Raw genomic sequence first — 23,541 nt, 5'->3', positions numbered from 1 at the left:
TGCATTACAAAGTTGTGCTCGTCGGCGATGTTTGGCGTGGTTGACAAGTGTCACGCCTGAATTCTCCGAAAGCCGTAAGGACTTTCGTAGGCCCTTAGGGGCAGCGGTACTATAGGTATGGTACAAGTACGTGGGCCGTACAAGTTGAATTGCGTTAGGACGGTATCGATGTTGGAATCGAGCGGTGAGTGCGTGCGAGTAGAGTACAATGTTGAAATGCGGAGAGACCATGCGAGTTGAATCGAGAGCGCGGAGAATATGCAAGATGATGGCCGACACTACCGTCTGATGAGGGTGAGGAACTCCTCGCGGGTCTTTTGCTGCGTGCGGAAGCAGCCGAGCATGCAGGACGTGACGGTGACCGCGCCCGGTTTCTGCACGCCGCGCATGGTCATGCACATGTGCCTAGACGGGAATGAGAGGAGAGTGAGCGAGGATGCAAGCGAGGAGCGCGAGTCGTGCGAGGAGGGACTGACGTCGCTTCCATTACGACGGCGACGCCGCGGGGGTGGATGGCCTCCTGGACGGCGAGGGCGACCTGCTTGGTGAGGCGCTCCTGGACTTGGAGCCGGCGACCAAACGTCTCGGCTATCCGCGCGAGCTTCGAGAGGCCGAGGACGAGCTTGTTTGGGATGTAGGCTATCGCAATCTGTACTTTCACGGTGAGCGCGTTCCCTTGTCGTGCACGAGCGGGCTCGGGCGGCGGCGGCGACGGCGGGCGCGAGGCGCGAGGCGCAAGGTGGCGAGGAGGGAGGCAGAGGGGGGAACGCGTGCGCACCTTGCCGGTGAAAGGCACGAGGTGATGCTCGCAGAGACTGGAGACGTCGATGTCGCGCACGAGCACCATCTCGTCGTGGTCCTCCTCGAAGACGGCGTCGTTGATGATGTCTGTGCGCGGCAGGCAGGTCAGCGTCCGGGGAACGGGCGGCGGAGGACGGGACGGGGACGCACCCGCGAGCCGCTCCTCGTACCCGCGCGTCATCCAGAGGAGGGCCTTCGCGTAGCGATCCGGGGTCTTGAGGAGGCCTTCTCTGTCCGGATCTTCGCCAATGCACTCGAGGATGGTGCGGACGGCGGCGGACATCTTCTTCTCGCGCTCGGCCCGCTCTTCTGCGGTCGCATTAAGGCGGAGATGGGTGGACTTCGCTTGGCGGGCAAACGGATCGTCAGTCCCACATGGCGTCGCTCCGTGCGCGCGGGCGGGGGCGGAACGCGCGGGAGAACGAAGCGGGCGGGGGAGCAGACGCACCAGGCCATCCGAGTCCGTTCGAGTCAACGAGGGGGGTGCTGCCGCGGACGACCGCCTTGGAGGTGTAGAGCGGGGTGGAGATGCCGGACGGACGGAATCCGTAGCCTTCGCGCCTCAGCTGCTGGCTCGGATGGGGCTGGGTGGAGGAGCCAGCGGGGGAGTGCGGGGGCTCGGGGTCGTGGCCGTTGAGTGCGGGGTGGTCCTCCTCCTCAGGGATGACGTCGCGAGCGTCCTGGGCGACCTTGAGCCTTTCCAGACTCTCGGAGAGGTGGTTCTGGCTGGCGGGGTCGTCGAGGGACATGGGGCGAGGTCGGGGGCGGAGGCGGAGGAAGGGCGCGCTGCATTGCTCGAGGCGGGTGGCCCGACGCAAAACTTAGGCACGTGCAGGCCGCGAGCGCCGGGCCGGCCTCGACGTCGAGCTCGCCCGCCGCTCAGGCTGGGCCACGCTCCGTTCCTCGCGACGACCCGCGCTGTGTACGGCAGGCGTGGCGCGCACTGCGGCGAGTGGACATTGACCTTCGCGCGCTGATCCGCGCCCGTGCGGGGGAGATTGGGGCGAGACAGGGCGCGCCTGGGGCAGGCCACCGGGGGCTGGATAAGGAAGGCGCAAAGGGTGAGGCAGGGATCAGCCCGCCAGCCGAGGACGTCCCAGCCGGTGCTGAGCGCGGCGCGGGCCTTGGCCGGGCGATCTGGCGTGCGAGATGAGGGTGTCCGGGCGGGGTGCGCAGGCGGAGGGAGGAGGATGGAGCAGGAGCGAGCCAGCGCGCGGTCCTCGAGCGGTGCGTTCTACGAGCCGTTACCAAACAGTCTCACCGGCTTCCGGCTCGCGCTTCCCATCTCCGTCTGCGAGCAGAGAGCGCCGAGGATCGAATCCCGGCCAAAGACAATAACGCGACCGCTCCATCCCGCCCTTATATCCCCCGTCCCAGCCCCGTCCCCGCCGCTGCCCGGTCAGCATGCCTCCCCCTCCCCCCTCCCTCTTCGCCCACGTCCTCCGCGGCGCAGGCTCCTTCGTCCGCACCCTCCCCGGCTGCCACGCCCCCACCGCCCCCGATGCCCCCCAGCCGCCCAAGCCCTCGCCCGCGAACCCCGAGCGCCACAGACAGCCCGCTGCGCACCCACAGCCGGACCTCTTCCAGCTCTGGCTCGCGTCCCGGCGGGCTCCCAACGAGCCGCTCTCGCCCGGCGCCCACCGTTCTTTCTCTTCTCAGAACATTACCTTAGCATCTACCCTAGTCCGCACCTGCTCCGCCGAGATCCTGTCCCAGCTGTGGAACATGCACCCTTACCGGATATCCCTCATGATTTCTCTAGACTTCCTCCGCGGAATCCTCCCCGCCTACCGAGGCTATTCTCAAGCCCTCATGGTCGACGAGGCACGCAGCCTTCCTGCTCTTCCCCGCTCCACCATCGTTCCTGACGCCTGTCTTCTAGCTCCAAAAACTTATCCTATCAGGCGAATTCACCCTCGCTCCTATAATTTACCAGGTTTCTTCCGAACTAATCCGCATGGCCGGGGACAGCGCGCTCGACTTCTTTGCGTACGTGCCTTGCGCTACCAAACACACGCGTAGGCTGACCTCCGTTCCCGCATAGCACATCTAACGAGAACATCGTGCATGACGCTGCGCGGTTCTTGGTCGAACGCCGGCAGATGGAGCAGCGGCTGCGGCTCGACATCCCGACGCTCGCCGACCCCCACGTCCGCGACCTGCTCCAGGAGTCCGACATGTTCGTCCGCTCTTTCAACGGCCTCTCCGCCTTTGGCCTCTTCTCTCCCTTCGACTTCCTCCGCCTTCTCACACTCATTTCGGAGCTCTCCACCCACCTCTGGGTCCTCTGCTCGCTCACTTTCGGAGGCCGCACCCCTTACCACGTCATCATGCTCTCGCTTGCGCTTTCTGCGCTCCCCACCATTCTCTCCTGGTTTAGCGGTCAGAGCCGTTACTGGGACTGTCCCGTGTCCCAGCGGGAAGTAAAGCTCGCCGCCAAACAGGAGGCGATGCGGCGCCTGGCCCACAGCGACTCGTACCGGCCTGAGGTCCTGCTCTTCGACCTGGGCCCCTGGATTCTCGACGCCTGGTCACGTTCCCGCAGGACGCTCATGAATCTCGAGCGTCGCAAGACAGGCACCCACGGAGACTGGTCTTCCCGCATCGCGTCCCAATTTTACTTGTCAGGTATGCTCTCGGCCATTAACAATGTGAGTTCCACATGCCTCCGTCCGTCCCGGAGTCCACTCACGCTTGTCACGTTTTAACGACGCAGGTGCCGCTACTATTAGTGCTCCATTCGACTTCAACTTCCATCGGTTCCTTCACGTTGTATCGCTCGACGCTCCAGTCCCTCTTCGTCGCCACGGAGGCCCTTCTCTACACCCTTCGCATGGCCTTTCAAGGCATCTTCCTCATGGGCGCGTTTTGTGCGGCCTCGACGCTCAAACCCCGTCTACAACCCGAGGCCAAGATGCACCTGCCTTATCACCCCTCCGGCCGGGGCATGTCGATAGACGTCAGGTGCGTATAGCCCAACTCCCCCGAGCCTACCGCCGCACCGCCCGCACCTGTGCGATTCTTGTGGCTAATTCTCCTCTGCTTTGTCAGAAACCTGTCGTACACCTACCCGGGGTGCCCGCAACCCGCGCTGCGAAACGTGAGCCTCTCCATCGCCGCCGGCGAGACCGTCGCCATCGTTGGCTACAACGGCTCGGGTACGCACACCCTCCCCGCCCCAGGCCTCGAACGCTAACCACGCCCCTCTCCCCGCCCCGCAGGCAAAACCACGCTCGCCCACGTCCTCCTCCGCCTCTTCGACTTCGACGACCCCCCGCGCCCGCCGCCCCGCCGCGCCCCCGCCGCTGCGCCTGAACGGCCGCGACGCGCGCCGGCTCGCGCCCGCGGACGTGCACGCGCGCGCGTCCGCCGTCTTCCAGGGCTTCGCGCGCTTCCCCGGCGCGTCCGTGCGCGCGAACGTCGGCGTCGGCTTCGTGCCCGCGATGCGCGCGCCCGGCGCCGTCGACGCCGCGCTCGCGCTCGCCGGCGCGCGCGAGCTCGTCGCCCGCCTCCCCGCGGGCACGAAGACGCGCCTCGAGGGCGACGGCGGGCTCGGCGCGTGCGCGGGCGCGGACGCGTTCGGTTGCGGCGGGGGCGTCCATGGGCTTTCGGGTGGAGAGGTGGGCGTGTTCGGCGGTCCCAGGCTGTACCGGGGCAAGTGTGCTGACATCGGTTTTCTCCTCCCCTGCAGTGGCAGCGCATCGCGATCTCGCGCGCGTTCATGCGCGCCCGGAGGCCCGAGGTCGAGCTCCTCGTGTTCGACGAGCCCGTGAGTCCTCGAGTCCCGCCCCGCCCGCCCGTGCGATCGCCGTGACTGAAGCGGCCCCGCCGACAGACGTCCTCGCTCGACGCGCACGCGCAGAAGCACGTCTTCGACGCGATCGACGCGATCGCGCGCGGGCCCGACGGCGCGCGCACCAAGACCGTCGTCTTCATCACGCACCGGCTCGCCACCGCCCGCCGGGCGGACAAGATCGCGATGATGGAAGGCGGGGTGCGTTCCGTTCCGTGCTCTCCGCTCCACCTCGTCGCTCGCTCACCGGTGTGGTATGTCGACAGACGATCATCGAGTACGGCACGCACGAAGAGCTCCTCGCGCGCGACGGGCGGTACGCTGAGCTCTACAGGGCCGCGGTCTAGATTCTGGCGGATGGTACTTTGCTACAGGTTTCTGGTGCGCTTCTTGCTCGTACAGGTTCGTGCGTGCGTATGGACACAACGTAGAGGGCATGGAGGTCGGGGGCATCGGACTCAGGGCCGTGGCTGAAGCAAGGTGCCAGGGATACATGGATGGACGGATAGGCTGAGGGACGGCTTGACTCGGATATGTAAGAAAAGTAGAGTAACTAAGTGTTGTACGTATATGACCGTGTACATAATGCCAAGATGGCACTACCTGTAATGCAGATGGAGCGGGGCGGGGCGGAAGTATGGCGTAGCATGCATGGATCTCGAAAATACCGATAATAATATTGTGTGTGCATAGTCATGTTGTACGTCGCCAGGAGGTCACAGTCCCTGGAAGCCGCGTTGCCTGGGGTTGAAGTACGTGAGCACGCCGTCGTGCAGCGCGGCGTCGAGCCCGCTCGCCTCGGCACCCGTCGACGTCGGGAGGCGCTCGATGTCCTCCCGGACGCCGAACGTGCCGACGAGCAGCCCGAAGTCCTTGACACCCTGGATGAGCGACGGTGTGCGCGCCTGGTGCGGTCGTTGGGGCGGGGAAAGAGCGAGGCGCGAATGGAAGGAGGGAGCGTAGAAACGTCGTTAGCGTGAAACGTTCCCGCGCGGTCGGGCCGAAGGCGGGCGGACGCACCAGGAAGCTGGCATCGAGCAGGACGCCGAGCAGGTTGTTCATCTTGCTGAACTCGACCGCGGCGTCGAGGCTCCAGAGCCGGAAGTCATGAACGTCCTCCGTCGTGAGCGCGATGGCGCTCGGGGCCGCCCGGCTTGTCTCGCCGCACTGGGAGGCGAAGAAGACAGGATCTGCGGAGACCAGAGACGGTTAGCATGGGCGTCCGGGGCGCGCAACATTTGCCTGCAAGCAGCGCATATGACCCGGCGGAGCGAGCAGACGAGCGACCGGCCGCGGGAGATGGGCGTTCGGACGGTGGTCGTCACGCGGAGGGATGGGAGAGTCTAAATCGATGGAGTGGAAATAACGTACAGTTTGGCTGCTTCCAGTTGAGCGCCGCGCACACGTCCGGGGCGAAGGACGTAAAGACGACCGGCCTGCGGCCCATGTGCCCTTCGAGCGCGGAGCTATCGTACACCGTTCGCAGGACGGAGTTGACCATGTCATTGAGGTCGACCTGGTGCCTGAGCGAATGCCGGTGACGAACGCGCGAGGGCGCGTACGCGATCTCCACACAAATCCCGAACGACGCGGGTACGGTCTGCGAGCGGGCGGGAGAAGCAAAGGAAGAGGCAAAGCGAAGAAACAAGGTTGAGTATCACGGAATATGGCGCGATTATCGGAGCGGAGCACATACCCGCAGCAGCTCCTGCAGCGTAACCATCGAAGAAGCTATCCACCTTGACCACAGCGACGGAGGCGACGACGAAGGATCGGGTGTGGGTCCGCCTCGGCCTAATCTGGCGGCCAGGGCCTGGAACTGGGCCAGGGTCGCATCCGCGACGCCTAAATCGTAGTGTTCGTCCGGCAGCTTCCAGTCCGCGAACACCACCGGGTGTAGATCTCGAGTGACCTGCACGGTCACATAGATATAGCTACCCGTGACAGACGAGTGGGTGAGAGAATGGCCGGAGGCCTGCACGAGGGTAGGGTTCGTCGGTGACGTCTGCGCGGACCCGCCGAGCGCGCGGCCGTGTTGCGGCGGACGGGGGGACAGGAGCTTCGTGCTGCTGCTGCCGCCGATTACGGGCATGGCTAGCGACTTCCAGTACGTCTCGACCGCGCCTCCTATCTCCAACTTCACGCCGCTGAACGGGGTAATGACATTGACCTCGAAGGAGACCTGCAGATGTGATTAATCTGCCGGTCTGACAGCCGGCATGCATGGACGCGGACTCACCTCGCCGATGATGTGCAACCTGGGGTCCAAAATAGGAAGCACGAAGGCTTGGCTGTTCTGGATGTTCTGGAACAAGCATGGGAGGGCAGTCGCGCGCCCTATTGTTTTCGTGCCAAAGTTGGGATAGAGCGAGAACTCGAGGGACAACGCGCTGGGGGAGGTCACCTGGAAAGCGAAGACGATCTTCTGATCTCGGATAGGCAACGGTATGCTGTAAGGAGCGGAAGTGACCACTGGCGCCGCGGTCATGACGAGCTTGAGAAGCGGAGATGCATGGAGGTACCGGTCATCGTACTGCGGACCAGCCAATGGGTGACGTAGCCGAACGGCAGTGCCGTCTACGGAAGGATCTCGGTAATGTGACGCCAAGTGGCCGATGGTTACTTGAATCAACGACGTGCGGTCCAGATAGTTGTGGCCATACACACGGTAAGGCATCATCGGAGGGGGGAGGTATAATGATGGGATCGCGTCGATATCCGAGTCTGTGTCTGTCGATCGTTGAGTGTTCGTGAGAGGGGATATCCGGGATGGTGAGGCTCGGGCTTGAGCTTTTGCGGCGGCTTCAACGAGCAGAGCGACACACGCTCGATGCCCGTACCAAGCCGCGTAGTATAGAGGAGAATTTTCCGCTTCGTCTGTGAGATTGAAGCGGCACCCGACCTCGAGCAAGACCTGGAGAGAAGCATCTCGTCCAAAGCGGGCGGCATGGAAGACCGGAGTCCAATCGTTGTACTTGTCCGGGACATCCCAGCCCTCATGGTCTGCGAGCGTCCGGCAGACCTCCGCATGGCCCGCCTGAGCCGCGAGATGGATAGGGTACTCCCCGTTCGTGTTGGGTAGACTTGGGGCGCCGTGTTTCAATAGAAGGATGACAACGTCCATGTGACCTGCCCTTGCGGCAAGTGACATTGGCATCAAGTCGCTATTGGAGTTGGGGGATTGTACGGATACCCCGCCTTCCTCCAGGAGTGCCCGGACGCACGCAACGCAGCCTTTGAGGGTGGCGTAGATGAGAGGCGTGCAATTGTCGACATCGACAACATCAGGGGGGAGCCCGACCTGGATAAGCCTGCAGCATACATCTCCGTGGCCATGCATGGCAGCGTAGTGGAGCGCAGACCTTCCGTATGCGTCCGTCTTGTCCTTCTGTACACCTCCGGCTAGACAGAGGTCGACCAGGCGGATGAGGCCAACAATGGCGGCCTCGTGAAGGCAGGTCCGGCTGTTGATGTCGTCGACGAAAGTGTAATCAAAGTCCCCGCCAGAGGCAGCCAGCATGAGGTCGGCGAGTTCTCGTGGCGCGTCAATGATGGCTTTCCAGAGGATACGAGTGACGTGATTCCGGGATTCTCGGCTTTGCGACAATGACGCGGAGTAGGTGACAAGGTCGGTGATGGCCTTGCCGTCGTTGTCGTTGATCGCTTTACGGAGGTTGCTCTCGAGATCATAGAAGGGGGTCAATTGGACGTTCCGGTCTATGCTCAGCTGGTGACTAAGGATGATGTCTTCTGCCACAGCGACGTCGCTGCCCAGGCCAACGGACAGATCTGTGATATCCAGCAAGCATGCCGCGACGGTGTCAGCCAGCTCGGATATGAGCTGCATACACCAGTAAGCGAGGGGCTACGATTCATGGCAGCCGCACGCACCTGTCTGTTGAATACCGGCTGGATCTCGACTTGACGGGCGAGGTAAAGCTCTTTAGTGGTCGATCGCGACCGCTTGTCCCACTTCTTCAAGATCTTGCGGAAGCCCATGGCGTTGATCTCCACAAATTGCTGTCGGGGAAAGCGGGGGAGGGGTGTATGTGATGAGCACGGAGAGACGCAGGCGCGATCCCATCTACCTGCAGCTTTCCGATGTCACGCTCCAGAAGGCGGAATCCTTCCTCGACTGCGCTCCACTCTACGTGGTTCTTAGTCGGGTCGTCGAGGTTGTCCGGCATGACGCGCGCGGCGGCTGCGCGCCGCTTGGAGAGAAGGGTCTCGAGGCGGAGTTTGAGCTCTGCCTCTTTCTCGAGATAGAACGCATTGATCTGGCGAGGGGAGGGGAGGCGTAAGGTATCGTTCGCGATTGACGACGCATACACGCAGGGAAGCAAAGGTATTGGACGCGTGTGCGCACCTTCTCGAGCTCTCGCTCCAGCTTGAAGAAGAAGGCGGCTTTGTGAGCCTGGAAGCTTGGCCCGCGCTCATCGTCTTGACCAAGGGATGCGTAGAGTGGGGGACCGTCTGACTCGTGTGCCGCGGTTGGAAGCGCACGGGGGGTCTCGGGGAGAGCGGGAGAAGCGAGGATGTCACTCGGGCGCGCGCCAGCGGTCGGCGCGAATGCCAGGACGTCGGAAGGAGGGTGGTTGTCGGAGAGCGCGGAGATGATCTTCTTGAGAGCTTTGTAGTCGAGGTAGTAGGCGGACCACCCGGGGACCTGCTCAGCCTGGATCTGCTTGCCGAACTGTCGGGCGAAGAGGGGCGGCTTAGCACGCGGCGGGCGGGGAACGGGGAGGGCGTGCGCGGACCTTCATCGTGCGCGGCGGGAGCTCGCTGTGCAGCGGCGAGGGGGCGGGGCGATAAGGGCAGCGTCAGTGAGAGCAGAGAGGACGGCGTAGGGCGGCGAGGGCAGGCGAGGGCAGGGCCCACTGGTGGCCGGTCGAAGGCTTTGCGCGCGGGCGAGCGCCGCGTCTGTGCATTCCGGCCCACGTGCCCCGAGGGCTGTATCTCGATTATCTGCTCTGTTCGCCGTCGAACGTGCGTCCATCGCAGAAATCACATTGGCGGCTAGCGTACAGGTGGAAGACATCACACCAGGATTTTCCTCAGCTGCCAGAGCGACACTTCCGCCAGCGTCACAGGGCACCGCCCGTGCTTCTCCACCCAGTCGTGTGCGCACCGGTAGCAGAAAACATACCCCGATGGCAGCCCTGTCGCGTTCGCAAGCCCCTCCCGGCACAGCGGACACGTCCCGTACCCCACGTCATCCACCCGCACCCCCTGCGGGTGCGGCGCGTGCAGCCCTGGCGGCGGTACCGCAGGGCCCAACGGTGATGTCGACAGCGACCGCGCCGGCGACGACGGCGAATACCACCACTCCAGGAACTTGATGAAGAATATCGCCGTCGGCAGTAGCACCTTGAGGGAGTCGAGCAGCAGCCGTGGGGATCTCCATAACAGACGCTTCATCAGCTCCAACAAGCCCCGGGGCCGTGGTGACGGCCCCGGCCTGCGTACCGCCGCCTGCGCCGCCCTCTGGGTGCTCGTCAGAACGTCTCCCGCTAAAAGCCATCACGTGAGGCGTACCACATCGTCTATGCTCAGTCGTCGTAGGTCAACTCCAACCCAAGACAGCCATGGTCGGTAGTACGCCGTCCGCTGGAAAAGGTACGCGATGTTGTAGACCAGCAGCCAACCTTCGAATGCCGCGTTCATCAAAGGGTACATCTTCTTGTATGCACGCCGCATTCGACCTTTCAACGACTACAATATGGTCAGGAGGTCAGGCAGGGCGGAGAGGGAAGAAAGCAGTTCCCACTGACCCCATCTACTGCCGTATGTCGCGACTCTTCGACGACGTCTATTTGCACGCCCCCACCCAGTTCCTCGAAGTAGTCTTGCGCCTTCGCACGCAGGTATGGGAGCCCGACCTACACATTGGCGAGTTTGGACCATGATGCGGAGAAGAGATGCGAGGAAACGCACCAGGAAGACCAGCGACCGCCATATCTCCCTGTCTCTCAGTTTCTCCTCCGCGAACACGCCGCCCACAGCACTACGCGCCCGATCGGTCTTGAAGAGCGGCGCTCTTCTCCTCTTCAACCCATAGAAGTTCTCCGCAAATGATGCACCTGCAGTTCGGTCAGCTACATCCCTACGTCACACCGCGCCCGACCCACCTTGGGTGCGGAGATAGTGGCGTTCGACAAACAGCATAAGGAGCGCATAGAACTCCTCATGCTTGTTGACTATCCGGAGCAGATAACGGGGGTATGATTGCGCAAAAACCTACGACCTCATTAGTTCTGTGAAGTGGGGACTGGGTGGGAGACAACTCTCACCGAGAGAACGTACTTGAGAGCGGGTTGAAGCAGGTCCCTTAGCTGTTCTTGGGCGACCAGCTCGAACAGGGTGGGCTTCAGAGGATCATCTCCTGAGTCATTGAAGAACTCCATGGCCGGTCCCGCACGAGGGTTGAGCGCGGCGGGGATCCAAGGCAAGTAGTGACTGCTGAGAAGTGGAGGGAAAGACGACAACCGGAGACCCCGACATTCACGGACTACGCGACACGGCGAATCACATGCTTGCTCCCGTCTCGTATTATCTCTCTTCGAAACATTCGCGCACTGTGTCATCTTTGGCCTCGCCGTGTCGATTGTTCCAACGAAAACTATGTATCTCGTTGCTCGTCCCACACAAACGCCGTCCGAGCACACCATTCTTCGCCTACCTCCAGAGCTTCCTCTCGCCATGTCCACGTTTCCACCTCGCGTTCGCCACTTCCACCACACCTGGAAATCCTGCAAGATCTATGGCCCTCTCTGTCTTCTCTTATGTCCCCAGCGTCGTTTTCCTCACCTATGTCCGCACACGCGTCAGCCTCGAGAAACAGCCCATCCAGTGGACCACGCACCCTTGCCCTTCGAGAACTCGACCTTCCACTCCATATATCGCTCAAGCAGCAACGACAGCGCGCCGCGATGTCGTGCGGCCGTGCTTCCTTCTCCCTCGGCCCCGCCCTCCTCGAACGACAGCGACTTGATGATGGGCAGCTTCAGCGCGCCGAGTCCCGAGTCGAACACCACCAGCCGCGACTTTGTCGTACTGTAACACTCGTTTCGGTCGCTCGGACGCGACGTTGAATCCCAGAGGATGCGTACCATCGGGGTGACCATGCCTCCGCGAGGGACAATGCCGAGGATACGACCGACAGGTACGCAGACACCCTGCGGCGGCGGTCGTCAGTCAACGCTCAGCTCCGAGCCCCCCTGAGCTCGGTACGCACGTCGCCTCGCCCGCCTCCGCCGTGAAGTACGAGGACACCTCGTGGAGGACGAGCATTCCCGGCGCGGTGTCGAGCGTCATCTTCGCGTCGTGCAGCGCCCCGTCGTACTCGTGCAGCATCGACAGCAGCAGGCGCATGTGCGCCAGCGACGGCGGGTAGCTGCGGCGCGCCCGAGTGCCGGCCATGGGTCAGGTTCCTGGCTTGGAGCATGTAGCATTGGGTGAGGCACTCACAACATCTGGATATGTTGGGCTACCTCGCAAGCTGACCCGTGCCCGCTAGACTGGTCTATCCATTGGTCGTTGAGCTCCACAAGATCCTTCTTCAATGAGTCTCGGCGAGGGGTGAGGAAGACAGCTCTCGCGTCGGGTTTCTCAGACGCGTAGGAGAACAGCAAGTGGACGGGTGCGGAAGGGTGGTAGTCATCCCGGACGAGCAAGGAGCTGAACACGGGGAGCTGAGGAGATGGTGCTGGGAAGAAAGAGACCATGTCATGTGGTGCACACATCCGTCCGTCCTCTTTCAATTCGTTCGACGTCAATGTTTCTTAAACTGTTCGACAATAAATGGAATATTCGGACTACTTCATGGCAGGGGATCCAATGATGGTACAGTGAGTATACAAGGCAGAGTATTTGCGAGGGGCATAGCGAGGAAAGGGGCACGTGGGTACGATCTGGAAGAATGAATGACGGACAGGATGATGTTCGCGAATGACCTCTAAGCCCACATCGCCCGGAACTTCTCGTCGAAGTCGGCCGTCAGCGCGTTCAACACCTCGAACACCCTCCAGTCTCTGTCCGACACCCCGGGGGGACGCTTGAACGCCCCTTCCGCGCTGCCGTCCAAGTCCGGGTCCGCCTCCGCCGGGTCCGCGCCTGCGCTCATCGTCCCGTACCCGCTGTCGAGCTCCGAGTACTCATCTCCCGCAGCGGACGCCGCCTCCGAGGCCTCCGAGGCCGCCTTCTGGAGGAGCTGCACGAGCCCGGTGCGCATCGCCTTGAGGGTGAGCGAGAAGTCCTGGAGGACGTACCACATCTCGCCGTCGCGGATGCCGTTCGCGACACGGAGCGCGGCGGTCTGGCCGTGCATGAAGAAGTCGTACAGGTACGCGTTCAACGCGAACTCCTCCGAGGACGCGCTGCGTGTCGCGGTAAACTGCTGCATGGACGGGATCGCGTACTCGTTCAGATGCAGGCCGTCGCGGGCGGTCGTTGTCAGCTCGCGCACGGAGCTGAAGTGGTCGCTGTGCCCGGACGTGGCGACGAAGGGTGAGCGCGCGACGGGTTTGACGGCGATGCGGCGTATGTTCATGAGGAAAGGGGTGTCTGCAGCCTGGCTGCTCGTCGGACAGAGGGCCATTCGACTGAACGGGAGCTTGTTGTCCTCTCCTAGAGCCTCTGCGTGACTGGACACGTAGGCCGTGGCGTACCCAACGAAAACGCGCATGATGTGATCGTCATGTTGAGCGAGGACCTTCCGAGCATCCTCCGGTAGAGGGGGGAGTACCACAATGGAGGGCGACTTATGAGTGATGGTCTTCAAGAAGCTTGGAGAGGCGTAGGTCCTGGGCAGGTAGCGTCGACCAAAGAGGTGGGACAGTAGGATCATCAATTCTCGTTCCGCGGTGAGGAGGCCGCTTTGGTTGCAGACGCGATGAAGGACTCCATGACGCATGAGCGCGACCAGAGCGAGGTTGCTGGGTTCAGTGTAGTACAGGTGGGCGGCGACACCGAAGAGGTTGATAGGGCTTCCCTGCGCGTTCAATAACCCTGCGCGACGAAGGTAGTCGATAGTGAAACGGATATGATGGAGAATCTGCTCTCGACCAGCCTCCGACACAAAGCTGACATGCGGAAGACGCAGTATGCTCCGAATGGCATCGCATGCGACAGGGGCGTCGTTGGATCCGTGAAGCAGGCTGAAAAGTCGGAGGACCATGGTTGACGTCAGAGGGAAGTTTCCGCCGAGAGAAGGGAGCTTTGACAGGACAAGACGTTGACATCTATCCATGGGGAGGCCATAGAAGACGACTTTTCCTAGGAGATCGAAGCCTCGGCGTCCGGCTGTGGGTGACATCGATATCAGTACGGACTTGTTCCAGAAAGAAGAGGAAGACACTGACCACGTCCAGCACATTGACGGTACTGATATGATGAGTTAGTGGCTATTCACCGCCCGTTGTACGAGACACAAGGGGCTTACCATCAGCGCAGTAAGGAAAGGCGAATCTCCGCAGAATACAGACGTTTTCGTTGGGGCATTGATTCCCAGAGCCAGAGTACCTTCGTATATGCGTCAGTCAAGCCCTCTAAACGTTATGAACCGAGTATACCTGTTGCGATGACCACGCGAAGGTAACCCGACCGGTACAAACTACGAGATTACGTGTCAAGCAACAGTATCTCACCGGTTGATGACAGCGTACCTCTCGACCAGCGTCCTGTAATGCTTGTTCATACCAGAGTGGTGCACGCCGATACCTCGTCGCAGACCGTTCAACGCCCACTCCGGGGCCGAGCTCCAACGACTCAGACTCCGAATCTCGTCGTCGAGGTCTTCTTTCGTGAACGCCGGGGAAGACCCAGCAAATGAGAATTGCGGAGATGGTTCGTCGGGATTGAACGATGCCTCCCAGCTGGCGTCGGGCGAGTCCGCCGCGGACCCTTTGTCATCATCCTTCTTGACCTTCTTCAGACGTTCCGCCAGCCGTTCCCGCTCCTTGGCTCTAGCGACCCAGGCCTCCCATTGCTTGATTTTCCTCTTCCATTCAGGATTCTGTTCGCGCCATGTCCCCTCCGCTTCCTCGAGGACCGTGAGCAACGCCTGAGCCATCTTCTCACAGACCTTGCGGTCAAAGTTGAAAAGGATAGCGGGCTGTAACGGGACATCAGTATACCTTCTCCCTGTGGTACACATGTATCATAGAGACTGACCAAGTCTCCGCCTGCGTGCAAGTCGGATATGAGAGCGATGAGGTTACGGAAGAATTGTGTAGCGTCCGGCACGTATCGTTGATCCGCCTTCTCCAGAACGGGATCGGAGACCTCCTTGATGACGGCGTTCAAGGAAGAGTTCTGATCCTGAGGGTCGATCGAGTCAATCAATTCCGAAATCTGCTTCGTGAGAATCGCTTCATAGCGGAGGATGTCCTTTTGCCTCAGCAAGGTGCCATGGTCGTCCTGGAAGAATTTGATGGGGTCCAACTGGTCTATGTCGAAACCAAGCCTGTCCTTGTGGGCTTCAAATGCGCGATACAATGATAGACAATCGGCAGCCTCGAGAGAGAAGTCCGGAGGTAGGCGTCTTGCACCGAAGGCAAGCATCGAGATTGGATGAACGAAGCGCATTCTTTCAGTCTGGCGGTAGAGAGGCAGCCCAGGGAAAGGCTCGGGTTGATGCTTCGGTTGGAGGAGGTACTCAAACTTTCGAAGATGCGAGTACCTGTGAGGATGGTGAATGAATGTATGCTTGAACCTATGGGCTTCTTGGACTGATGCTAGCCATGCATTGAACTTCTCTGGTTCTCCGATCGTGGCGGAAAGGCCACTATGGTAATGTTAGGACTGGGACTTCACTACAGGTACGACCAACATACATCAGTGGGCAAGGGGCCAGCAGGATGATCTGCTCCCAGACGGCACCTCCTTCTTGTTGACCGATTGTGTGAATTTCGTCCAGGATGATGCTTGAGACGAGTCAACAAGAGTTGACAACACTGAATTCATCAACAAACCGTTTGATCTTTGGAGTCCAAGTTCGAGCTAGAGGCGGAGAAAGAAGCATCGTCGCCAGCATCTCAGGAACTGTGACAAGAATTTGGCAGTTCTGGGGGTTGTGGACTCGATAATCCCTCGTGTGTATCGCCCAGCACGCCTCTGAAGATAATGTCAGTGCAGGTACGTACAGAACAGAGTGATATTTCTTACTGCTGCCTAACTCTTTCCTGAAACGAGCGTAGACCTCCGCCGCAATTTGGCTGACCAGCGCTTTCGTTGGTGCAACGTATACGAGAATGTCATCATCCGAAGTCCGCAAAATTTTCTCCATGGCGTAGTACGAGATGAATGTCTTTCCAGCACTGGTAGGAGCTGTAGAAAGTCATCAGAACGAGCGTACACAAGAGAGTGCATGAAGTCTGCTTGCCTGCGACGAGGACAGATTCATTCCGGTCGAGACAGTCCAGTACCTTTCTTTGCCACGCGTCCGGTTTGAATTGTACGCGAGGATCCGGCTGACTGTCCATGCTCCGATCCAGGAATTCTCCGAACAGTCGCAACTGCCACACGACGGGAGGCTCGATGATCTTCATCCACTTGTGAACGGCACTGCCTGACTTTGATTTGACGAGCTTGACGAAGTCGAAATGGAGCGAACGATCTTCTGACGAGACTTTCGCCGCCGACTCGAAGGTATCCAGGTAATCTGCGAATCCAAGTGCGGTAAGACAACTGGCCAGTTTCACGGCCACTGTGGGGAAAAGCTCCTTGCAGTCGTACAAGTCTTTGACCATGCGCATCACAGAGACAGTGGAGCGGTCGCGCACGATCGCAGTTTCGCGGGCAGGATCTTCCGTCCAACGCTCAAATTCGAGATGAATGCGGTAAAGCAGCGATTCCGCTGTGAGCCAGCCATCCTTCGTGCGTTTGTTGCGGGTGAGCACGTCGTATGCGGCAATTTTGGCTGTAGTTGATTTGCTGTCCATGGAGCGGAGCTGCTCTTTCCACCAGACGGCGTTCGTGTCGTCCTCCTTGGCTTGCTTCTTGGCCTGGTTTGCAAGGCGAATTTTGTCCGCGGATGAGACCACCTCTTTCTTTCCCTTCTTACCAGTAGTGCTTTTAGATTGCTTCGCCGTCTTCGGATCCTGCAGGAAGTAATATGAGTAGGAGATGAAGTAGATATGTAAAACCATCTACCTCAATATTTCCAATCGATGGTGCCGGTTGATTCGTCCTCGATTTGCGAGAGGCCGCCGCGCTGGGGATGACGATCTGCTGAAGCGGTGTGCCAAACGCGCCTGTCAACGTTTCCGCCTGCCATTGAAGTTTCGACATGAACCGCTGCTCGCTTCGCAGCTGCTTCTTGCGTTGCCACGCATCTTTCGCTGGAAGTGTATCACTACCGCCAAGATGGGCCGGTAGGATCGCGCGCTTGTGATTGTGCCAATGCTGAGTGTCTTCGTATAATGTGTTGAACTCCAATTGACCATCCTCCGTGTCTTCGCTTCTCGCCTCATCCGCGTCGATGCGGATGGTGGAAAGCTCTTCGTCAAAGAGGGGGTGGGTGAAAGGAAGCATGCTGAGAGGATAGTGGTCGTCATCGTCATCGTTGTCTTGACTTGGGGAAACCGCGCCCGCCGTAACAATGTCACGAAGGGCCGAGATATTTGGCAAGGGGAGTTACATGATGTCCAAAGTTCGTGCAACTGCCCTGCAACTTGTACGCCAACGTAAGGTCCATGTTCGAGTCGGTCGCCGAGAGTGTCGCCTGCAGGAGAGCGCTGAAGATCCTGCCGTCCAAGTTGGCCGAGACGGCGGTTCCTTCGAGGAGTAGGAGCATCCGCTTCAGGAAGTCGACGAGAGTGGTCGTACATTCCCCCGAGAACTGGATGGAAGGAAGCCCTCGTTCCCTGAGCTCGAGACTAGGAGTGTAGAGCAAGTGCGTCACGAAAACGTAGAGAAGTGACGAGAAGGGTTCACGCTTCATCTCCTCCAAGCGCATGGCGCTACGTAAAAGTTCTTCGACACTGGCTGTCAGAGTGATATCGAGAGCTAATGGCGCCAAGGGGACGTTCGTCCGACATTGAAGCTCTCGTTCGTAAAGCGAAGCGGATGCACTCTGGACGGCCTCCCAAAAGCTCGGTTTAAAGCGAGACCTAGGATCTGCGCCAGGGCGTTGCTCATAAACGAAAGACATGATCTGCGTGATCCATCAGTAGGGTGGTTTGAAAGCACTGCCATAACACACACCTTGGAATCTTTGTATTCTGCACCTCGTAGAAGTGTCACCGAAACGCCTTGAGACAGTAGCAAATACAAGAAGACACGTTGGAGCAGCACTCGCTCCGTAACCGCATTCGAGGACTTCGATCTAATCACACCGCCATCTGCGGTCATGACGAACATCGGCTACCAGAGAAGAGGGGTGAACTTCAAACCTTGCGAAAAGCGAGACAGCACTGACCTTTTTCAAGCGCTGATACGTTAGCCAAGCAGGATCTTCAATGTCGGCGAAGATATGCAGGGGAATGTCCAGTGTTTTTAGATGATTGAACAGGACCTGCCTGGCAAGTGATCTCGAGGAGGAGACATATTCGTTATCGTCGTAAGCAATCGACTGGAACCGTCGATCTGAGCGATTGGCTTAGCAGCTGATAATGGGCTTGAATGTGAAGGGACATACCATGCCAAAAGACGAGCTCGAATGCGTCTGATCGTCGAGAAATGTTATGAAGGACACGCTCAAGCGTATAAATTGCATGGATGCTCTGGAAGCTTGGATCTTTCCAGCAGTTTTAATGCCACAGCATCGTTGCTCAAGTCTGGTGTACACACCATCTTTGCGACCTAGAGCCAGTAGCGGGTCGTCCAGAACGAACTGGATGAGCGCCTCGCCTATGAGGCTTTAGGTGAATACACTGCACATCATGCACATGATCAAGGGCATGCACGCACCATCGACGACAAAAGGTTCACTGCCCGCATAATCCCCAATCAGGTCCATCCACCTGCCTCTCCTGTTTACTAGCGTGTACCATTCCTGATCGATGTATGCAACGGCGTCCTTTGCGGTCTGTGTGAGCAGAGGGCCGTCATCGAGAACGAGTGCGGAATCGAAGTCGTCTAAATCCATGTTGAGCGAGGAGACCTCCGGACGGGGCACAAGTGCTCCGTCGTGTGGCGGACGAAGGTGGAGGGGAGAGGAAGGGGATCGAAGGTTGGTCGAAGCTTAAGGGCCTTTGCAAGGCTTTAGGAACGTGGTCAAAATACGGTCGCTAACGCTGCTGCGGTATGTAGTGTCCGGCCGGGCCGGCACGCGACGCGATGCATTGTCGTTATACGCGCCCGTTGTGTGGGGAAGCGCCAGTGAAGCTTTGAAGCTTGCTGATCGTGGCTGTAGCGGACCTCCCTCTCGCCAATCCTCGTCTCGCTGGTTGGCTTTGCCATGCACCCCTTTGCGTCCTATGTGCTCCGCAGCTACTACAAGGAGTCTGGCTGGAATGAGGACAATCTCTATGCCAACCTCACCCGCTCTTCCAATGGTGAGCACTGTCTCGCTCTCCTGCTTCAGACATGAGCCGACTGTAGCAGCACTGCTCGATTTCAGTGTACCCAGAGGGCTGCATTTTGGAATATCAAAATCGCCCAACCCCCTCTTCAAGACCACGTACTCCATGAACGCCCTTCCTTCCTTGAATGGCTCTGTCGGGTACATTTTCACAAGCTGCAACCTGGATGTCAAGGGCTCTGGCGACGTCCGCTTCAAAGACATGATCGACCGCTTCAAAGTCTTTGATCAGCCAAGAAAACCTGAGGGCAAGGCGGAAGAGTGGCTTGGCGGAGAGCGCACGGACACACGAGGTGAGTGCTTCCGCTCGCGTTCTCTCCGCCTCATTGACATGGCATGCAAGATTACCTCCTTTACGGGCGAATATACATCCCTACCGGCCGTTTGGATGGTCTGTACTCTACGCGTATTACGCCAACTCTGCAAGGCATGATTGCCGCTATCTCAGACCCACGTATGCCACTCTCGTCGGAGAAGTCCCGCGGGCCCGCGCCGGGGAGTAATGTTATGTTCAGCCTCCAGCACGACACCGGCAAAGTATGCACCGAATATACCTGGAGCGCTGAAGACGGCATGTGGGGCGTGCGCTCGCTCTACAACTTCGGAAGAGTTGGTCCGCACCACCCCGATGCTACGGCCACACCTCCACCTTACTCACACGACGACGGCGACAGGCATGGCCATACATCCGCGCCTGCCGGACGCCGGAAAATCAAGCGAGTGGACGAGGAAGACGCGATGGACGGCGGGTTGAGGGGCCGAGTGTCAATAGGTGGAGAATTCTATTTCAGCGCAAAAGAAAAGAGTGCTGGAGGTATGTATTCCCCACAATATAATCAACCTTACTCATGGATCTACAACAGTGTCGACTGGGATCCGCTTCACCACCTTCCCCGACGCGACCCCGCCCTCTTTCCAGGTACCGACTTCGGCTGAAGCCGGTCCCTCAGCCGTCCGTGGCCCACCTTCACAACCTCCCACAACCATCACCGCACTTTTCAACCCAATGCTTGGCCATATTTCGGCCGCATATGCGGCACGCGTCTCACGAGACTTCTGCATGGCGTCTCGCTTCGACTTCAACGTGTACAGCTATGAGAGCGAGTGGTCCCTTGGGGCCGAATGGTGGCAGCGGCGGGGTATTCCCAGGGAATCGCCGTCGTCATCCCAAGCCGGTAATGGGGAAGACATGGTGCAAATGGCCTCGTCGGGGGCTGATCTGGCTGACGAAGTGCAAGGGGTTGTCAAAGCCAAGGTTTCGACGACCACTGTGAGTGTTCTCTACTTGCGCCATGCAGTATTCTTATTTTCATCCAGGACGTCTCCTTGCTATGGGAGGGTCGTTTGCGGAATATTCTCGTCAGCCTTGGTGTGGTTTCCAACCTGTCTAACCGCTCAAAACCAATCAAGTCAATAGGTCTTGAGTTATCGTACTTCTCCTCCGGCTAGCAACATAACATATTGTACTTGGGCGGATACAATCTCTCCATGTCTCAACGGTTATGGGACTGCACATGAAGTAAACACTTTTAAATGCATAATGAAGCAGATTGAAATTACGGGTGTCCCTCCACGAGCAAGCTTCCGCGCAACTCATGAGTCTCTCGGCGTTGCCTATCAAACCATGTCGACGCCGACGTGTTCAACGACATGGGGTGCGAAGCACTCTTCAGCTAGCAACGAGCTCGCCGTCGCACGTAACAGTGGTAGGCCCAGTTTCGCAGGTAGTGGAATACTAACACCATCATGTCCTCGACAACCACCTTAGATCCCGATATCGGTGCGAATGGCTCACGACGGAGTAGACTAACGCGATATCGTCTGGGAGGGCTCTTCTGCGGGCCATGATGGTGGTGCTGTCGACCAGGTTCGGGAAAAGCGGAGGGGAGATCGCTGAAGCGACGAGGATCGCGGCTTGGGCGGGTCTTACCACGCGAGCAGCTGGCTAGAGCACAAACAAATGGAAGTGGTTCCCATGGGCACGTCGAGTGATAGAACACATATATCGTTATATCATTTGGACTGATAGTACAAGCTCACCAGCAGCACCTAAATAGATTCAGCACGGCGACAGCGATTAACACAATAGCGTATACAGGCACAGCAGCATTCCGTGCTCGAAACGTTGGGGGTCGTAGAGGTGTTGGAAGGCGCGGAGACTTGGAGATTTAATTTACGAATGAAGTGGGGGAGGGAGATATGGCGGAGGGGTATAAACAGCACGGGGAGCATATGAAGAGACGTGGGAGCAAAGCATGACGCTAAAACAAGCAGAGTGGGTAAACTTCCAGATACTTTGGTCGCAGATATGGGGGTGGGGGTTTACATGGCAGACACCGCTCACTCCTTCGCAGCAACGGCCTCAGTGGCGGCAGCAGGCGCGGGCTTAGGGCGTGGGCCAGGCGCGCCACCGAGCGTCCGCGCGAGCTTTGAGAGTGCGTCACCAGTGATGACGGGCCGCACCGTGTGCACAGAGCGCGAGTGCCCATGTCCTGGCCCCGCAGTGGGTGGGCTCGAGTGCGTGCGTGCGTGGTTCACGCGCTCCCGGCGCGTCGCGCGCTCGTCACCGTTGCCCACGCCGCCGTCGAGGAACGAGTTCTGCGAAGGGCTAAACGGCACGCGGAAGCCAGGACGGCCGACGGTATGTGCACGACCGTGCGTCGGGTGGAAGGATGGATTCGGCTGGTGGTGCGTGGTGATATGGCTGGGGGCCGATCGAGCGGGAGCATGCATTGAAGCAAACACGCCCTGGCCGCTCGCATCAGAGTCGGCGTTAGGACCGGGGGTTGGGTCTTGTGGTGCTTCCACCGGCACAACCGAAGTGACACCGTCCGGCATCGACACATGCGCCAACTCCAAGACGGGTGGAGCGTCGACTAGGGCAGGAGCCTCTGGTGCTTCTGCTGATGGCACTGGTTTCCGAGGGAGCGATGGAGGAAGCGCTTTCATCGCGTCGACCGGCTTGGCGGGAAGTGATGGGTGCAAGAGAGGAACTGACCGCCTCCCCGGGGACTGCTTGGTCGCGTCCTTATCGAACGGGAGAGTCTGAGAGTCTGTAGTTGAAGCAGCTTCAGCAATAGGCGCAGCTTTTTTGCCATTGACGACCTTCTTGTTATAAGGAGCTTTGTCAGCCAAGCGAGACTTGCTTGCTCCGTTGGCACGAGGCTGCGAGCTAGGTGGGTCCTTCTTCGCAGGAGGCGCGGCGCTGGGCGGATCATCCTCTTGACCCTCTGAGTGCGGGATCACGAATGACGCGACGAGAGGAGAGCCAACATTCGGTAGAGGCTTCAAGGTGTCCGCGAGCATAGGAGAAAGCAGGTCCGGCTGAGTCTCCAGCGGCTTGTCCAAACTGCGCCCCGGTACGCTCTTCACGCCCCAATCGTCCAAGTCGGGTAAGCTGTCGTCGTCGTCACCGGCCCAGTCAATGTGGCTGCCTGGGGTGTGGGGTCGGTCCATCGCCACGGCACGAACGCGCTCCACGAGAGCATCAATGTCGTGCTTGATGTCGAAGGACGGCGTTTCGGAAGAGGCGGGGGCGCAACAAGGTGAGGAGGGAGGTCCTTCGCGATCACGGGAGACTTCTCTGGCTTGAGGAAGCTCGTGCTCGACTCGGTCGAAGGGGACTTCTTGGAGGACATGGACATGGAGGATGTGCTCCGGTTTTGCGCCCGTTTCTTGCGAGTACGGTTGGGAGTGGTAGCGGAGGTGGGGGACGCGGTGGAGGCAACTTTGGGCGGCTCGATGACGATCGGCGGGAGTTTGCGTGGTTGCTTGCTCTCCGATGCCTTGCGGGCGTGTGCTTTGGCATCCTTGGGCCTGCTCGCCGCGCTCTTGGAGGTTGCAGAAGGGGACGCATCAGCAGCAGGGGTATTGCGAGTGGCGAAAGACGGAGCGGGGGCGGGAGCGGAGACAGACGACGGTGCAGAGGTTGTGGTAGCGGTGGGAGCAGGTGAGGCTGACGAGGTAGATTGGGCAGTCTTGGGATGGGCAGCGTTCTTGGGGCCTTTGTCGTCTGTGCGCAGAGGGATCACGCCATTGCCGCGTCCTCCGCCGCGCCCGCCGCGACCTCCACGTCCTCCCCCACGTCCAGACCTGCCCCTTCCTACTCCGCGGAAGGCCGATCCGGGCTCGCCGTTGCTCCTCCATCCGGGTTTGCTGCTGGGAGGTTGGCCTGCCCACATCGACGAGTTTACTCCTCCAGACGGCGCAGGGGACGGTGCAGCCGAGGCCATGAGCGATAGAGATTAGGATGTGTTGAAGGAGGACCTGTGTGGACGGCAGGGCGGGATGGAATCAGCTGCGACAGACGACCACGACAGCGATCGAAATGAACGGACGAGACGGATAGCGTGCGGTGTTCCACGGCGACGGATAGCAAGAACCAGAAAAAAAAGGGAAAATAGTGTGGAAAGATGGCCAAAGATAT

The 23,541-nt window shown here is 59.6% G+C and overlaps 6 protein-coding genes across 6 annotated transcripts; 2 read left to right on the top strand and 4 right to left on the bottom strand.

Annotated features, from left to right (window-relative positions):
* Positions 1–278: 278 nt before the first annotated feature.
* BXZ73DRAFT_40487 (GTP cyclohydrolase I) lies at positions 279–1,550 on the bottom strand (the record flags this gene model as incomplete). The annotated part of the gene is made up of 5 exons (XM_048018584.1): positions 279–405; positions 477–649; positions 779–888; positions 952–1,146; positions 1,250–1,550. The coding sequence occupies 5 exons, from the start codon at positions 1,548–1,550 to the stop codon at positions 279–281; spliced, it is 906 nt and encodes a 301-aa protein (XP_047882184.1).
* A 655-nt stretch (positions 1,551–2,205) lies between these two features.
* On the top strand, positions 2,206–4,941 carry BXZ73DRAFT_97401 (P-loop containing nucleoside triphosphate hydrolase protein; the record flags this gene model as incomplete). Its single annotated transcript, XM_048027351.1, has 9 exons — positions 2,206–2,616; positions 2,684–2,790; positions 2,846–3,452; positions 3,518–3,765; positions 3,853–3,940; positions 4,023–4,421; positions 4,493–4,570; positions 4,637–4,795; positions 4,861–4,941. The coding sequence occupies 9 exons, from the start codon at positions 2,206–2,208 to the stop codon at positions 4,939–4,941; spliced, it is 2,178 nt and encodes a 725-aa protein (XP_047882183.1).
* Positions 4,942–5,310: 369 nt separating this feature from the next.
* Positions 5,311–10,998, bottom strand: BXZ73DRAFT_40174 (cyclin-dependent protein kinase inhibitor; the record flags this gene model as incomplete). Its single annotated transcript, XM_048018521.1, has 14 exons — positions 5,311–5,499; positions 5,615–5,784; positions 5,966–6,194; positions 6,291–6,776; positions 6,834–8,435; positions 8,486–8,614; positions 8,683–8,871; positions 8,961–9,351; positions 9,636–10,078; positions 10,130–10,306; positions 10,366–10,473; positions 10,529–10,674; positions 10,723–10,831; positions 10,885–10,998. The coding sequence occupies 14 exons, from the start codon at positions 10,996–10,998 to the stop codon at positions 5,311–5,313; spliced, it is 4,482 nt and encodes a 1,493-aa protein (XP_047882182.1).
* A 1,550-nt stretch (positions 10,999–12,548) lies between these two features.
* On the bottom strand, positions 12,549–18,680 carry BXZ73DRAFT_87703 (P-loop containing nucleoside triphosphate hydrolase protein; the record flags this gene model as incomplete). Its single annotated transcript, XM_048024685.1, has 16 exons — positions 12,549–13,922; positions 14,034–14,113; positions 14,164–14,204; positions 14,257–14,705; positions 14,765–15,377; positions 15,427–15,516; positions 15,565–15,706; positions 15,758–15,919; positions 15,975–16,692; positions 16,745–17,165; positions 17,278–17,747; positions 17,798–17,956; positions 18,012–18,178; positions 18,231–18,329; positions 18,383–18,442; positions 18,503–18,680. 16 exons carry the CDS (start codon positions 18,678–18,680, stop codon positions 12,549–12,551), a joined length of 5,223 nt encoding a protein of 1,740 aa, XP_047882181.1.
* Positions 18,681–18,992: 312 nt separating this feature from the next.
* BXZ73DRAFT_97398 (mitochondrial distribution and morphology protein 10) lies at positions 18,993–20,564 on the top strand (the record flags this gene model as incomplete). The annotated part of the gene is made up of 5 exons (XM_048027350.1): positions 18,993–19,089; positions 19,139–19,408; positions 19,459–19,929; positions 19,979–20,385; positions 20,433–20,564. The coding sequence occupies 5 exons, from the start codon at positions 18,993–18,995 to the stop codon at positions 20,562–20,564; spliced, it is 1,377 nt and encodes a 458-aa protein (XP_047882180.1).
* Positions 20,565–21,455: 891 nt separating this feature from the next.
* BXZ73DRAFT_97397 (uncharacterized protein) lies at positions 21,456–23,347 on the bottom strand (the record flags this gene model as incomplete). The annotated part of the gene is made up of 2 exons (XM_048027349.1): positions 21,456–22,545; positions 22,587–23,347. 2 exons carry the CDS (start codon positions 23,345–23,347, stop codon positions 21,456–21,458), a joined length of 1,851 nt encoding a protein of 616 aa, XP_047882179.1.
* Positions 23,348–23,541: the final 194 nt, after the last annotated feature.

The sequence above is a fragment of the Epithele typhae genome, assembly GCF_022376455.1.
Source record: "Epithele typhae strain CBS 203.58 chromosome Unknown BXZ73scaffold_4, whole genome shotgun sequence".
In the NCBI taxonomy this organism is placed as follows: Eukaryota; Fungi; Basidiomycota; class Agaricomycetes; order Polyporales; family Epitheliaceae; genus Epithele; species Epithele typhae.
The sequence above is the reverse complement of the archived record's forward strand: the minus strand, read 5'-3'. Positions and strand labels throughout refer to the sequence as shown.